At 46.3% G+C, this 15,463-nt stretch overlaps 1 protein-coding gene and 1 pseudogene across 2 annotated transcripts in view; both read right to left on the reverse strand.

The window, feature by feature from the left end:
* Nucleotides 1-15,463, reverse strand: part of LOC137656612 (RNA polymerase II-associated protein 1) — a 203,917-nt gene that overhangs the window by 129 nt on the left and 188,325 nt on the right. For both annotated transcript variants that reach the window (XM_068390788.1, XM_068390784.1), the window contains exon 12: nucleotides 1-2,153. This exon is cut by the window's left edge and continues 129 nt beyond it. In XM_068390788.1, the coding sequence (XP_068246889.1) occupies nucleotides 1-2,153 (2,153 nt within the window). The remainder of the gene's footprint in view (nucleotides 2,154-15,463) is intronic.
* LOC137658872 (5S ribosomal RNA) lies at nucleotides 15,089-15,207 on the reverse strand (annotated as a pseudogene).

The raw sequence follows: 15,463 nt of genomic DNA on the forward strand, positions 1-15,463 counted from the left end.
TTCTCCGTATAATGCCTTACATGATGCAAAGCAATTTTGTACAGGAAAGAGTTTCGTTTCTCGTTAATTAAACGAGAGCCCAAGTTAGCCCTGTATTTAATGATCAATCTCTCATCTTCCTCCTCTGGCTCACAAAACTGACTCAGTGGAATAAACTGAGAAACCTCTTCTGGTGAAAGGGAAACATATGGCAAGGCATCTGACAAATCGCCCCATAACTGCAAGCGAAACTCTGCATCCCAATATTGCTGCAGAGGAATCACAATGAAAAGAGCAAAAGTAGAATCTCCATATGACACTCCTTGGAAATGCTCCAACATTTCTTTATACCATGCAATACAGGAGTTAAAACCTTTAAGATGGTTACCTGCTTCCAAATTAGCGTATCCTTTGTTACGAAGCATTTCAACAATGCAACCCTGAAGATATGAACTAACATTAGCATCTAGAAAGAGATCACTTGCAACCAGGAAAACTAGACTTAGATGCTGTAACCAAGCAAAGGAATTGGTTTCAGAAAAAAAGCACTTTCTTCGATACTTCAGGCCCAAATAAGTCATCTGGAGACACCTGGTAACAGTAAGCATATCTTCTGGGGGAGACTGATCACTAAAGTTAGCTGATGATTTCTCCTTGCTTTCTAAAAACTTGGATTTTTGTCTTGATGCACTGAATACGCGTTTGATGGGAACTAAGGGCCAGTACCTTTCTAAAACTACAGCTGATTCTGTCTGGCCTATAGTTATACCATTAGTTATGAATGGTATATTATTTTTCAAAACTGCACTTGCTTCATATTCTTTCTTACTTATCAAGCAACTAACAAGTTCTGATTCCATAGATTTTAAAGAGTCGCATATATTATCTATCAATTGTTTAGGTAAAAGAACAGGCTGAACTAAAGCAGGGGATTTTAGAGGTATATAATCCCTGAGTGCCAAGTCATCAACTCGTGAACTGACCTCTGTTACATCTGACAAGAATTCGGGAGCACAAATAATTGAACCAAGAAGATCTTTGATAAGTATTTCATCTCCTTTATGAATACATGGCATGAGACTTAATGCAGTTTCATGGAAGAGCTGGAACTTACAACATCCTTTCATAGCACCAAGTCGTAGTATATAGTAAATAAAGTGAACTTCAATTCTTGTCAACCAATTACCACACAGTTCATGATTTGAATTACAAAATCTACCCATGTATTTTTTCAATTCTTCAGACTCTAACATGGCCCTCATTGGTTGGGGATCTAGAACAGGATGTAGAGAGTGGAGACATACACATAGTGATGCAAAAGGAAGCAACAGTGGGAAAGGAGATGACTTTTGCACAACTGGGGTTATCTTACCACCGTGTGTAACACACCCCAGTGAACCAAGGTTGACTGGATCACGTCTTGAGCCTGGTAACACGTTGCTACTTAAAGACGAGTGCATTTCAAGCTTACTCATCAGCTGCTTAATTGATGAAGACAATAAGAATGGTGTCAATATAGTCTTGTACATGTTAACAATCTTGTTATTGCATACATCACCACTGTAACTAACTTGATCCTTCCACTTGCTGTAATAACATTCCAGGAAATAACAGCAACTACCTACCAGCTTTAAAGCTGAAAAAGAAGTTTCTGTGCTGCGCATCAACTCAACAAGCCATTTGTTCAAACATGTCTCAACTAAAAGTGGTAGATCATTCATATCCTCCCACATCAGCAGTGGTGGTGGCAAGACCAGTGATTTGCCCTCTGCATCAACTAATGTCCCTTGGTTCAGGGTCATCTTATTTTTTAACAGAGAATGAGTAGCTGCTACATTAACAGCTCGGGCCAAGACATTGAATATACAAGCTCCAACATCATAGTTGAATTTATTCTTTTCTAGATCTTCATTAACAGAAATTTTATCCCTATAAAACATTAGTTGTTTCACTAACATAGGGTAGAAACTAGAAAAGGCCTCTTGGGGTTTGTTTAGACCATATGCCAAAAATGTAGCCCATAATGAGTATGACTCCTGACTGAGCATTAGAGCCTCCTGTTGCGGCATGCCCACTTCACTAGGTTCTAGTGAGACATATATTAACACTTGACTCATGACATCGTACGTGTTGAGCAAACTAGAAGCCAGTTGTCTACCTTTTGCTGCTAAAACCTAGAAGGGAATAAATGCTCATTACATATCTCATTGTAAGTTAAAAACACTAGGTATACGAAGATTTGTTATTAAAAAAAAATTCTAATTCAGTTAAAAAAAAGTCCATGAAAGTTTATAAAACAATTCAATGAAAAAGTAGTTACATAGTCAAGAATGATTCAACAAACTAAAGATTAGTGCAGTATGGAGATCATCAACTTAAATTAAGATCCATCATGTTTAAATAACTATTTCATACAAACCAAATTATTTTCAAATGTCTATTCATGCCTCTGCATGAGATGCAGACACTTCAAACCATGATAAAATATTTTATTTTAATTGTTCATTACTTCTCTTGCAATTAATTTATTTCTTTATTTCCTTTACTCACTGGTCTATTTTTCCTTGTTATAACCCTTGGGCTTAAACCATTCTACTTTTCCAACGAGGGTTGTAACTTAGCTCGTAGTAATAATAACAATAAAAGAAAATCAGTTTCCCTGGTAGAGTATTCCATTATAACATTATTGGTCTAAGCATAAGACTTAAGAATTGCTGCTTTCCATATTGATAGTGCAAAGAGCTGTATTTTGCAACTTGGGATGATAATAGTACGAGAACGGGGGTAACCTTGATACGGCCCCCCCTTCTATTCTGCCACGTCCCCCTCGAAGCGTAAACGCTATTAGGGGTGCAGATTGCTATGTGGCGTGTCAAGAATACGTCCTCTGATATTATGCGATATCCTTTAGAGAAAATTTAAGTTTATTTGCTCCAGGAGTTAGAATTCTGGGACCTGAAGGTTTAATTCTCTGGGAATATCACTGTAGTAACATATATCCCTTAGGAAGCTACTTTAGGAACTTCCATCAGGACGACATGGCTTAAGCCCAAAATAAACATGTTCATGATAGTTTATATAAAAAGACAAAAGTTTACTGCAAAAATCAACACTCAAATATTAACTTGCTTAGACTTGAACTACCTGTATTAGACTTGAACTACCTGTATATCACAAATTTTAAGTAATTTGTATTTTTCCTAACAGTACTTACCTCGAACTACTTTCTTAGGAGTATCTGGGATTCTCCTCCCAACCAACCAGAATTTTGTGTAGTTTCCCCTAGAGGGTCCCTCTGTGGCGCATGAATACGCGCCCTAAGGCGACCCAGGTCAGCGAGAGGGCGTGGCCAGGTCTCGGTCACCAGTAAGTTTTTGATAGATATGGTATCAAAGTCCTGTAAGACACTCAGGGAAGGATGGGCAGGCCATAACCCGAAAGTAGTTCAAGGTAAGTACTGTTAGGAAAAATACAAATTACTTAAAATTTGTGATTTGTTCCAACACGGAGTACTTACCTCGAACTACTTTCTTAGGAGACTTATACTTTAGGAGGCGGGGTGGTCTTACAGGCCGAGAGACCAGGTGGATAATAAGGATTGAACCTAAATAGGAGGCTAGGTTCTTCTGACCCCAAAACGGAATATGAGACTTAGGGAAAACTACGCCAAAAAAAACTATTTAGTGCCTATGTAACTCACCTCTGTAAGGATCTCCGGACATGGAGACATGTCCTTCCTGACTCACCCTACGGACTTTCTTATACCTCACCTCTGCCTAGAGAGCCTTGCGAGGGACGGTTATCCTCCCTCCCACCTTCAGAGGAAGATTCTCCTCGCACGGAGAGTTCTCCACCTCTGGCAAAAGCCAGGAAAGACAACTCCAACCAGCCATCAATGTTAGAGTTGTATCTCCTTCCCCGGAAGGAATAGAAGGACTAAACTCTTCCGAAGTTCTCTTTGAGGGCTACCAGGCCTGCAGGAACCAACAGTCACTCTAGGGATGTTCACGACCCACCCTGAGATGAGCTCTCTGGGGTGGAAGGAGACTTCGCTCCCAGTCCCACTTCAGAGGGGGAGCAGAAAGAGTCAGAATAAGCCTTCTAGCAAGTCCTGACTCTCATCAGGGTACTCAATGGGTTTGCTGACCAGAGATACCCCCCATGGAGGAGCAAAGACACGGTCTTATATCATGTCTTTGGCACTCAGAAGCCCTCTAAGACAAGTGCAGCCTTGCCCAGGTCCCAAGGGCTAAAGAGTGCCCGGGCGAAAATCACCCAACAGCTCTCAGACTTTTCCTCCTCTCAATGTTCGGACTGTACCGCCAAGCTCCTCCCACCTCCTCACGTTCAGCAGAGGAGGTACTTTGAGGTCTTGAACGAGCGTCGTCCAGCTCTTCCACTCCACCAATCTCTGGAAGAGCTTACCAAGGGGGTCTCTCTTGAGAGGCTCTCCAGCCGTCAGGTCCCTTTCTCGGCAGCTGTGATCCCCAACCAGTAAAAGGTCATGAAGTATGCCATGCAGGCTACTTTGTGGCTTGATCTTTGGTTGGAGACCCTGGGAATCCTGGTACAGACCGAGGATTTTTCCAAGGAATATACCAGGAAAGCTATGGAAACTTTCCTCCTCTCAGGCACTTGCACTATCTAATTTCTCGCCCATCAAGTCTCAAATTTGTGGGCAAACTCTATCCTGAAACGTTGAGATGCAGTGTCAGAGATTCCATCAGCAGGTCCCGAATGCTGAGATTGTTAGGCTCAGGATCTCCTCTCTAGAGGGATCCTCTCTTTTCAAAACAAAAGACATGGAACATGCTGCTGAGAGATGGAGAAAGTCTCACCAGGACTCCCTTCTCCTTAGGGCTTTGATATCCAAGCCCTATAAACCACCAGCTTCTCAGCAGTCTCATCAAGCCAAGACCTCGACAAACAAGACAGCAGCGAAGCCAGCGGTGTCTAAAAAAGCCCTTTCCGACCAAAGATAGGAAAGGCACAGAGTCCTCCAGGGGAGGAAAACATCCTAGAGGGAGTGGCCGACGCCATAAACGCTAGGAAAGGCACTCCCCATGTGTTCACCAGGGGGGGGGGCATGCCTGCAAAGTTGCTGGTACAGTATAAGTGGAAGCAACTCGGGGCTGAACCATGGACAGTCTCTGTGATTTCTTCAGGGTATCTCGTCCCGTTCACGACATCTCTCTCTCCCCTGATCAGGAATCCAGTGCCAATACAGTAGACTCCTTTGCGATGGGTTCAGCAAAGAGGCTAGCCCTCCGGGCAGAAGTATGGACTCTGTTGAAGAAGGGCGCTCTCCAGGAGGTCCTCGACGATTCCTCAGGCTTCTTCAGTCGACTATTTCTGGAGGCTGGAGACCAGTCATTGACCTCGGCTCTGAACAAGTTTGTCAAGCAAACTCCATTCAGCATGGTGACAGCAGACACGGTCAGACAAGTGCAAAGACCACAGGACTTCATGTGCACACTGGTCCTAAAGGACGAGTACTTCCAGATCTCAATCCATCCGTCTTCAACGAAGTACTGTACTGTACTTGAGATTCAGCCTAGACAACAGGAAATACCAGTTCAAGGTGCTTTGGTTTGGTCTTTCCAGAGAAATTCAAGTCTTAACCAGAGTTTCCACCCTGATGTCATGTGCCATCTTGGGCACACAGGATTGGCATCCATCTCCTTCATTATCTGGACGACTGGGTAATCCTAGCAGACTCGGTGTCAACCCTTCTTCAACGCCGAGATAAACTTCTGAGGCTTTGCCAAGATCTAGGGATCATGGTAAACCTCCATAAATCCTCCCTGCTTTCTAAGCAGAAACTGGTATACCTAGCCATGATAATAGACACCAATCTCCATCAGACGACAGGATAATGAGGCTCAGAAAGGTTGCAAGACCCTTTCTCAGAATAGAAGAACTTCCAGCCTAGACGAGGCTACGTCTCCTCGAACACCTTTCATCTCTGGCCCATCTAGTTCCCAACGGTCGCCTCAGAATTCGATCTCTCCCTGGCCCTTCAACAGTTCCACCAATTCCTGGCGGGCCACTCAGTGGTGGTGATGAGCGACAACACCACAGTAGTGGCTTACATCAACCTTTTCACAGCCCCTACCCCATCTAAGAGTAGAGATACTGAGATGGGCCAAGACTCACTCGATACCACTATCAGCATGCTTCATTCCAGGCAAAATTAATGTGCTCGCCGACAATCTGAGCAGAGCATCTTTGATAGTAAGTACAAAATGGTCTTTGGATCATCTAGTAGCCAACAAAATTCTGACTTTGTGGGGTTCTCCGACTGTGGATCTCTTCGCAACCGCTCTAATTTCATGCTACCAATATTCTGCTCTCCAGTCCTAAATCCCAAGGCTCTCTGGCAAGATGCATTCCAACAACGGCGGGACAACATCAACGTCTACGCATTTCCCCTCGTTCTGTCTAATGAGGAGAGTACTCAACAAGGCCAGAACATCGGTCAACCTCTCAATGACTCTCATAGCTCCGCTATGGCATCATGCGGAATGGTTTCCGGACCTTCTGCAACTCCTGACGGAGTCTCCAAGAGAACTCCTTCCACAGCACGATATACTCAGACAACCACATGACAACATCTCCCATAAAGCCATAGCTTTGCTATGACTTCACGCCTGGAAACTATTCAGCATCTCACTCAGAGAGGATTTTCGCAACAAGTTGCGAGCAGGATGTCTTGATACCTGCGGAAATAATCAGCAGCAGTCTACAAGGCAAAGTGGAAAGCCTTCTTTGGTTGGTGTCGTGGAAGGGGCATCTCTCCTCTCGATGCCACTCTTCCAGTAATAGCGGCGTTTCTCGTGTATTTGCGTGAATAAAGCGTTCTTCAGTCTCGGCAGTATAAAGCTATTGCTCAGCCTTAAGCCTCGCCCCTAGACTGAATGGAATGGACATTTCCCCATCGCTGGAACTTTCTTTACTCATACAGAGTTACGAACTTCCCTGTCCTCAGTCTGAAGTGAGAACTACCCATGGAAAGTGGTTCGACTTCTCAGTTCTCTGAAGAGACCTCCCTATGAACCATTATGCCAGGCAGCATATTGCCACCTGACTTGGAAGACTGTGTTCCTACTAGCTTTGGCTTTGGCCAAACGAATCAGTAAACTTCATGGTCTCCCATACGAGATCACCCTTTCAGGGGAATTGGGAGAGGTAATGTTCAGCTTCGTCCCTTAGTTAGTTGACAAGACTCAGAATCTGGGAGCGGCAGATCCCCGATTTGACTCCCTCCGGATTTTGAGTCTCCACTCCGTAACAGATGACCCTGATCAATAGCTGCAGCTCGTCTACTGAGTGCCTGCACTTTTCTTCAGCACATGGAGGAACAAGAGGAGGGTCACCAAGAACACCATCTCTGCTTGGATTCGCAAGGTCATAGACCATGCCCTGAACCCAGACCCTCCTCCTTCACATCGTTGCAGAGCCCACAATTTCAGGGGTGTAGCTACGTCCCTAGCCTTCTAGAGAAACTTCTCAGTGACGCAGGTTCTACAGGCTGAGGTGTTGAAACGTCAAATACGGTCACAGCCCACTACCAGCAAGACGTGACCCACAGGAGGCTCAATACGTTTTCTATCGGCTCTGTGATGGCTGCATAACAGCTGGTATAATACCTTAAGCTCCTTATTGGACAAATAGCAGAAGGTTAAGGACACTGTTACCTGGTTTTAGTCTGCGTAAATGAAAAGGTTTAGTCTGCGTGAATGAAAAGGTTTGACTGGCTCTTACTCTTTTCTTCATCCTCCCCTCTTTTGGGGAAAGCAATATCGTGGGGTCTCTGCACAAGCTGACCTCAAACCACTGCAGGTAAACCATGCTTCCTTGTGTACCTAGTATTAAGTTAATACTGTTGCGTCCCCATACCCTGGGGAGGTGGTATTGGGAAAGTCTTGGTTACAACAGTTTTTCCTACAAAGACTCGGAATAACCTTTACCTGAACAGTCACTCTCCCAAAATATCTCGACACAGCTTGTGTAGGCTGCGGCGGACCTTTCATAGCAAGGTTTAGTGAGGTGTAGGGAGACTCCTCATTTTTTATACAAAATTATTCAAAATAAGGAACCCCCCTGGAAGCCAAAAAGCCAGTTTGGCAGGGACATCCACCCTCCTAATGGGTGAGTCACCCTTAATAAGTAGCGTAGGTTTGTATTCCAGTTACGGAACAAATGATAAATTCGTAGATGATTGTTTACTTGTTCTAACGATGCAAATATTTAGCTATTTATACAAACTTACCCGCCAGCCCTATCCCCCTTGAAGTCGTACCATGAAGCAAAGTGAGCTAAATCACAGGTGTGTGAGCGGGAGTGGTAGCAAGCTACCTCCCCCTACCCCTGCTAACTAGCGGAATGGGTAGTTAACCCTTGCTAAATTTTAATGGCTTGTCCTTTCATCTTCGCCAAAATAAATAACTAAAGGTTTGTATCGATAGGAAAAATACAAATTATCTAAGAATTTGTCATGTTAAATACTGTTTGTTCCAACACGGAGTACTTACCTCGAACTACTGTCTTAGGAGTATCTGGGATTCTCCTCCCAACCGACCAGAATTTTGTGTAGTTTTCCCTAGTGGGTCCCTCTGTGGTGGATGAATACACGCCCTGAGGCGACCCGGGTCAGCGAGAGCGCGTAGCCAGGTCTCGGTCACCAGTAAGTTTCTGGTCGCGGCGTGATTAACATCTCTCCGCTCTCTCACATCCCGTGCGACCCTTTGCGTCCCCGACCCTCTGTGTCCCCACGCGGTTCCCACGTGTTTAACGTTTACCTTATATCCTTTTATCCACCTCTTTCCCCTGTGTTCTTGCGTTGCTTGGTGCTTTGGTGTACGATTATGGAGCATCCACGTCGTTGCCCCGGGCCTAATGCCGGTAAATCTTGTGGTGCGTTCCTCTCTAAGCCAGAGGTTGATCCCCATACCTTGTGTTCTTCGTGTAGGGTCAGTGTGTGTTCCCCGTCCGCCACGTGTCCAGAGTGCGAGACTTGGCCCGAGATCCAGTGGGCGCTCTACAGGACCAAGAAGAAGAAGGCGTCCAAGAGATCCCCCTAGAAGGCGAGCACTGCCTCGCCCTTGGCGTCGCCCACGGCTCCGTCGGAGAAAAGTTCCCCGCCACCTTCCCCTACCCAGAGTAGGGGACGAGGTAAGTCCGTTGCGGGGAAGCGGCCCATTGCCAATCCCCATGAGTCTGATGTTCCTGATGTTATCACGTTGGAGACCCCTCTATTCCTCTTCAGAGGAGAAGCAGCCGAGGTTCTTTGCAGAAGCTCTGCTGGTGCCAATGGACGTTGAGAGGTCTCAGAAGAGTGAGATGAAGAAGCAGGCCCTGCTCTGTCCATGGCACTGAACCAGGGCTGCTTGCTGACGGGGGCACTGTCAGAAAGACCTCCTGAAGAGAAAAGGACTGAAGGTTCCCTTTGAGGAGTTTCGACCGATAGTTGACGAAGTGGGTCTGCCTTCGAAGATGGGATCTTCGGTATCTTGAACCCTTATAGGGAGTCCTTTCCCACTTTCCCCAGCAGTCGTGCTGTGATGTGTCTGTGTGGAGGTGAATGGGGCAACAGTGACCTGTCAAAACACATACCTTTCTGTTCCTTCTGACGGCGTGACCTCGAAGTCGGAGAATCCTGCTCCACTGGCTTGCGCAAGAGAGCGCTGGCGAGCCGGGGAGTGCTGATGCACAGGAGAGCGCTGGCAAGCCGGGGAGCGCTGGTGCCCAGGCAAGCACGAATGCGCAGGCTAATGCGGGCACACAGGCGAGCGCTGTCTAGCTAGGAAGCGCTGGCAAGCTGGTAATCATTGATGAATATTAGAGCGCTGGCGATCAGGAGATCGCTGATGCACTGGACAGAGCCGACGCGCTGGAGACCATCGATGCACCTGAGAGCGTAAGGGTTGAGGAGCTGTTGATGAGCGCTACTGCGCAGCCGAAAGCTTAGAATGCTGCGCAGGACGTGGCACGTTCGTGAGGGTGAGTGACGCCTGGTCATATCGCGAGCAAGCAGACGTGGCACAGGAGTCAGGAACGGAGAAGGCAGGTCAGAAGGTCGGTGAGATGCAGAAGATTGGCGCATTGGATGAACAGGGATGTACCCTTTGGAAGGGCGAATGTCCTCCAAAGGGGATCGCGCATGATCCACAGAGGAGACCAAGGCCTAAGTTGGAGGACTAGCGGCAGGGTTGTCAGGAGAGGGCGAAGGTCGAGGGCCAGAAGACAATGGATGAGAAGGCTCCTCTGAGGGGGAAGGCTGCGAAGATGAGGCTGAAGAGGCACCTTTTTACTGATGGTGAAGGCGAAGCGGAGGGCGAGCTCTGCAAGATCATTGATGCCCTCTGGGGGCCGGTGGATCAGCAAGCTGACCCTGACCATTGGAAGCAGCAGTCTTCCACAGAGGAGTCTCTATGAGTGAACTCCTTCTCCGAGGAGAAACACACGCAGGAGAGACAGACAAAGGACTTTGTTTCCCCCTCAAAGGATGTTCAGGAGTGGGGGAAGTGCACTCAGCAGCAACAGCTGAAGAGTCTGAAGGAGCAGACGGGACAAAGGGTGTGGGGATCGGTGTCCAAAGCAGACATGAAGGTACCGCAGGGTCGGCCCTCAAGTCCAGGTCAGGTACGCATAGTCGGCAGAAGTCAACACAAACACACACTGTTAAAGAGAAAGCACCAACAAAAAACATTAATGGTTGTCGAAATTATTGGTGAGGATGAAGAGCGGCAACGACCGTTCACCATCCGAGCCAAACACAAAGTGAGCTAAATCACAGGTGTGTGAGCAGGAGCAGTAGCAAGCTACCCCCTCTACCCCTGCTAACTAGCGGAATGGGTAGTTAACCCTCGCTAAATTTTAATGGCTTGCCCTTTCAGCTTCCCCAAGAGTAATACCCCTAATAAATAGTGTAGGTTTGTATTCCATTTACGGAACAAATTAACTTCAACTTGAAATGTTCAATAAGGATTTAGAAGTACAGTACAGTACAGTATTATATGATTACTAATATGGCTGCAATGATCAAATAGAGTATAATAAAGTTTGTTTTTGGCTGAATAAGTGCTTGATGAAAAAAAATTTCCTGGTAAAAAAATAAAAAATAAAAATAGCACTAGCATAACAAAAAAGTGCAATTTATAGACAGAAATTATTAAGATTACATCATAATATACTACTAGCAGTGAAAACCTTTAGCCAGAAAAAAAAAAAAATCACTAAACCTGAGGATTAAATCTCTCTCTAAAAGAGAATAAAAGAAGGAATGATAAGTATTAGAGAATGGATACAATAATTCTAAAATTACAATAAATAAGGCACTGATCCAATGGAGTAAGTGCAGAGTTCCCCGGTGACTACATTTTTCTTTAACAAAAGACTGATGTGTCAGGAATAAACCAGAAGATAGTACAGCTAAAAAATCGAGATGGAAGTTGATGAAGATATCTAACAGCTTTAATAAAAAAAACAAATCAAGACACAATGCATATTCATAGTGAAAAGAAGAAACAGGCAGTGAAATCTACATCAGAAATCATCCTAAAGAAATCTTCATTTAGTGTGTTCAAACCAGTGCATTCGACATATCATGCTTGTTTAGAAGTGAGAGAAGTGAAAGGTGATTTAAGTTTAACTTGGGACATATCATGCTTGTTTAGAAGTGAGAGAAGTGAAAGGTGATTTAAGTTTAACTTGGGACATATCATGCTTGTTTAGAAGTGATTTAAGTTTAACTTGGGTGCCAAAGGAAGAGGAGGAAAAAAATTGATTACCCTACTTTTGCATACAGTAATACCAACCCTAACCCAATAATCAGTTTTGTATTTTAAACATCCACAACATAAAAGTATCGAATAAAATTTCTACAGAATAATTTATTGGGGAATACTAATATTACTAATATACTGTATAGGCTACGCACATGCCTGTTTTTATTTCTTAATTAATTATTGTTCAAATAATTATTACAAATGTTTATTATGTAAATCTTTTCTGTTAATATATGAAGAAAAATACTGTCACATTATTACAGATCACCATTCATCAAGACTTAAGGTAAGTTAGGCTTGACTTGGGATAGTTAAGCCACGTAATATTTCTAAAAAAAAAATTTTTTTATTCTTACCGTATATACTGAGCACTGGAATATTTTTTTAAATTCAAATCATTGTTGTGGTCATTATTGCCAATAATGATTATGTAATATTTGGTAAAAATATGACAAATTCAAAGATAATTTGTATTTTTCCTAACCATACAAACCTTAGCTATTTACATTGGGTTTACCTTTTAGTGTAGCTGAAATGGCGAGCCATTAGAATTTAACGAGGGTGTATTACCCCCGCGCTAGTTAGCAGGGGGGTAGGGGAGTGGTAGCTAGCTACCCCTCCCCCCCTCACACACAGGTGAATTGCTTCACTTTCACTTAGAGGTAGGACTTGTCTTGGGGGACAGGGCTGGCGGGCAAATATATGTAAATAGCTAAGGTTTGTATGGTTAGGAAAAAGTTATCTTCGAATTTGTCATTTGTTCCGTAACCGAAATACAAACCACGCTATTTACATTGGGTGACTTACCCCTTAGGAAGGGTGGAAAGTCCCCAGCCATACTGGCTTTGGCTTTACCCGGGGACTCAAAATCCGAGTGAGTCGCACTCGAGAAAAGGAGTCCCTGCACCTCTCAAGTTCCTTGCTCCGCAAGGAACCGTGTGGCCTACATAAGCTTGTGTGTGAAGGAAGAAGTGAGACCCGTCCTAGGCAGCTGACCTGGAGTTCCAGAAGGAACTCTGGGTTAGGACGTTCCCAATACCACCTCGTCAGGGTATGGGGGACGCGACAGTATTGACTCAATACTTGGAACACAAGGAAGCATGGTTTACCTGCAGAGGTTTGAGGTCAGCTATGCAGAGACCAAGATGCTGCTTCCCAGTAGAGGGGATGATGAAGAAAGAAGTAAGGGCCAGACATACTTCTTTCGTTCATGCAGAATAAAACCTGATAACAATGCCCTCAACCTTCTGCTACCTGTCCAAAAAGGAGCCTGAGGTTAGACCAGCTGTTGTGTAGCCACCACAGAGCGATAGAAACGTATCGATACTCCTGTGGGTCACGCCCTGCAGGAAGCGGGCTGCGAAGGTCATTAGACGCTTCCAGACTCCAGCTTGTAGCACCTGCGTCACAAAGTAGTATTACTCGAAGGCGAGGGACATTGCGATGTATCCGACATCGTGCTGTAGGGCGACGTGACGGGGGAGGGTCTGGATTCAGGTCGAGATGAATGTCCTTGAGTCCGAGCTGAAGAGGTATACTGGTGACTCTCCCCCGTGTCCTTCTTGTGCTCCCAACTCGGCTGCACGTGAGGACAAACTGCAGCTGTTCCCAAAGATAACCCCTCGATTCCTTTACTGGCAAGAAGGAGAAGGTTTTGGGTCATCAGATACAGAATGGTGACTCAAAATCTTGAAGGAATTGGACCGAAGGGCCGGGACCCCAAGATTCTGAGTCTAGCCAACAACTCAGGAGCGAACCTGAATGTTGCCTTCCCCCATTCCTTAGAAAGGGCGGAGTCGTACGAGACCAAGAAGATTGCTTACACACTGGCCGCGGCCAGAGTGAGCAGGAGCCCCAAGACGGAATACGATCAGAGGCCTGACGTGAAGGGTCTTGAGAAGATCTCTTAAGGGACTAAAAAGTCCGAGCCATGCTCCATGTTGGAGGTCTCACTCCGACTAGGGCAGGGACGTTCGCAGCTTCGCACGAGCGAGGAAAGGTCCAGCGGGAAGGAAAAAGTTATTCCTTTCAGCCTGCAGGTCAGGGAAAGGCTGAGCGACAGGCTTCATTGCTGAGAGCGGAAAGGAGTTTCCTCCCGCCGAAAAGCAATAAGTTCGTTATTGCTGGAGAAGAGGCCTCAAGGGAAGAGGTATATCTCCCACGACACCAACCACAGAAGACTCTCCACTTCGCCTGGAAGACCCCTGCGGATGACTATAGCAGATGACGCGACCTCCGCCCCGCGACTGTAGCGGGTTGTCTCTTCTTGAGGAGGAGGCGTAGTGTCTCCAGGCATGAAGCCGAAGCGACGCCCCGACTCGTGAAAGATGTTGCAGTGTGGTTGTTTGAGTAGCCTGTGCCGTGGGAGAAGCTCTCCCGGAAGTTCCGTCAGGGGAAGCAGAGGGTCCGGAAACCGTTCTGCGTACAGTCCCAGTGGAGCTCTCAGGGCCATTGAAAGGTTGAAAGACAACCTGGTCTTGTTGAGACCCATTCTCAACAGACAACAAAGGAGGGAAGACGCAGGCGTCGATGTTGTCCCACCATCACCGGAATGCATCTTGCCAAAAACAGCGGAAGCTTGAGGTTCCAAGCTGTCGTGATCAGGTCCCCCAGGCCAGGACTTGCTGGTTACTCAAGGCCAAAGACCCCCAGGTACACTCTCTCTACGAGGCTCTGCTCAGATAGTCAGAGAGAACATTCCTCTGCCCGGAATGAGTGAGCCGATGGTGGTATTGAGAGGATCTCAAATCATCTCAGTATCTCTACTGCAAGATGCGAAGGTATGAAAATGCGTCCCTTGCTGGTTAGAACACGCCAGTACCATGAAGTCGTCGCGCACAGAGCGACTCGGCAGGAGCTGTAGGATCTGTAGAGGGGCCAGACTATGGCCCCTAAGCCTGCCTGAATGATGGAGAGGTATCCTTCAGGTCCTGACCATAGGCCTGGACCGGAACATGCCCCCCCCCCCCCCTTTTCTTTGACGAGTCCGAGAACAGCATCAAAAATGTGGGGAAAGGACGAAAATATCCACTCCCATCAAGAGGTTCCATAGGTCAACACCCATTGCAGGTCTAATCTTGCCGCTGGTCCCATAGGGGCCAGAAAGTCCGGTTAATCGTTGCTTTGAAACCACCGGAACTTGGGCCGCCCCACAGGGAACTTATCCTGAGGCGACCATTCGTAACTTTAGACGGGCCAATGAGGAAAAGAGACCTAGGAAACGTTCCAAGGTAGGGGTGAAAGCTCTGCCTGACTGAAAACAGGTACTGCGACTCTCCTCAGCCTAGCCACAGTCAACTGAAGGGAAGGCTCGGAGGAGGCGGCAACAGAATCTGGCGTCCACAGGCGGTCATCCATCCAAGTACCGACCAGACCCGACGTTGCTTAACCTCGCTGGACGGACGAGAAGCGGGGTTTCCAACGTGGTAAGGCCGTTGACTCAATATCATGGCTAGATACTCCAGATGTTGAGGCCGAAGAAGAGAAGGCTCCTAGCAAATTACCATGAACCCCCACTCATGGTAAGGATCCGGAAGCTTGTCCCGGCGTTGAAGAAGGTCGAACCCGAGCCTACCGGAGTTGACCAGACCTCCAAAAGGTGAAGGAGGCGGAAGCCTGCTCCTGAGCGGCCATGAGAAAAGCAGGGAGAGTTCTCTGGGGGAAAAACCTGCGATGCCACGGCGGGATCGCCACAC

Source organism: Palaemon carinicauda, chromosome 1 (genome assembly GCF_036898095.1).
Source record: "Palaemon carinicauda isolate YSFRI2023 chromosome 1, ASM3689809v2, whole genome shotgun sequence".
In the NCBI taxonomy this organism is placed as follows: Eukaryota; Metazoa; Arthropoda; class Malacostraca; order Decapoda; family Palaemonidae; genus Palaemon; species Palaemon carinicauda.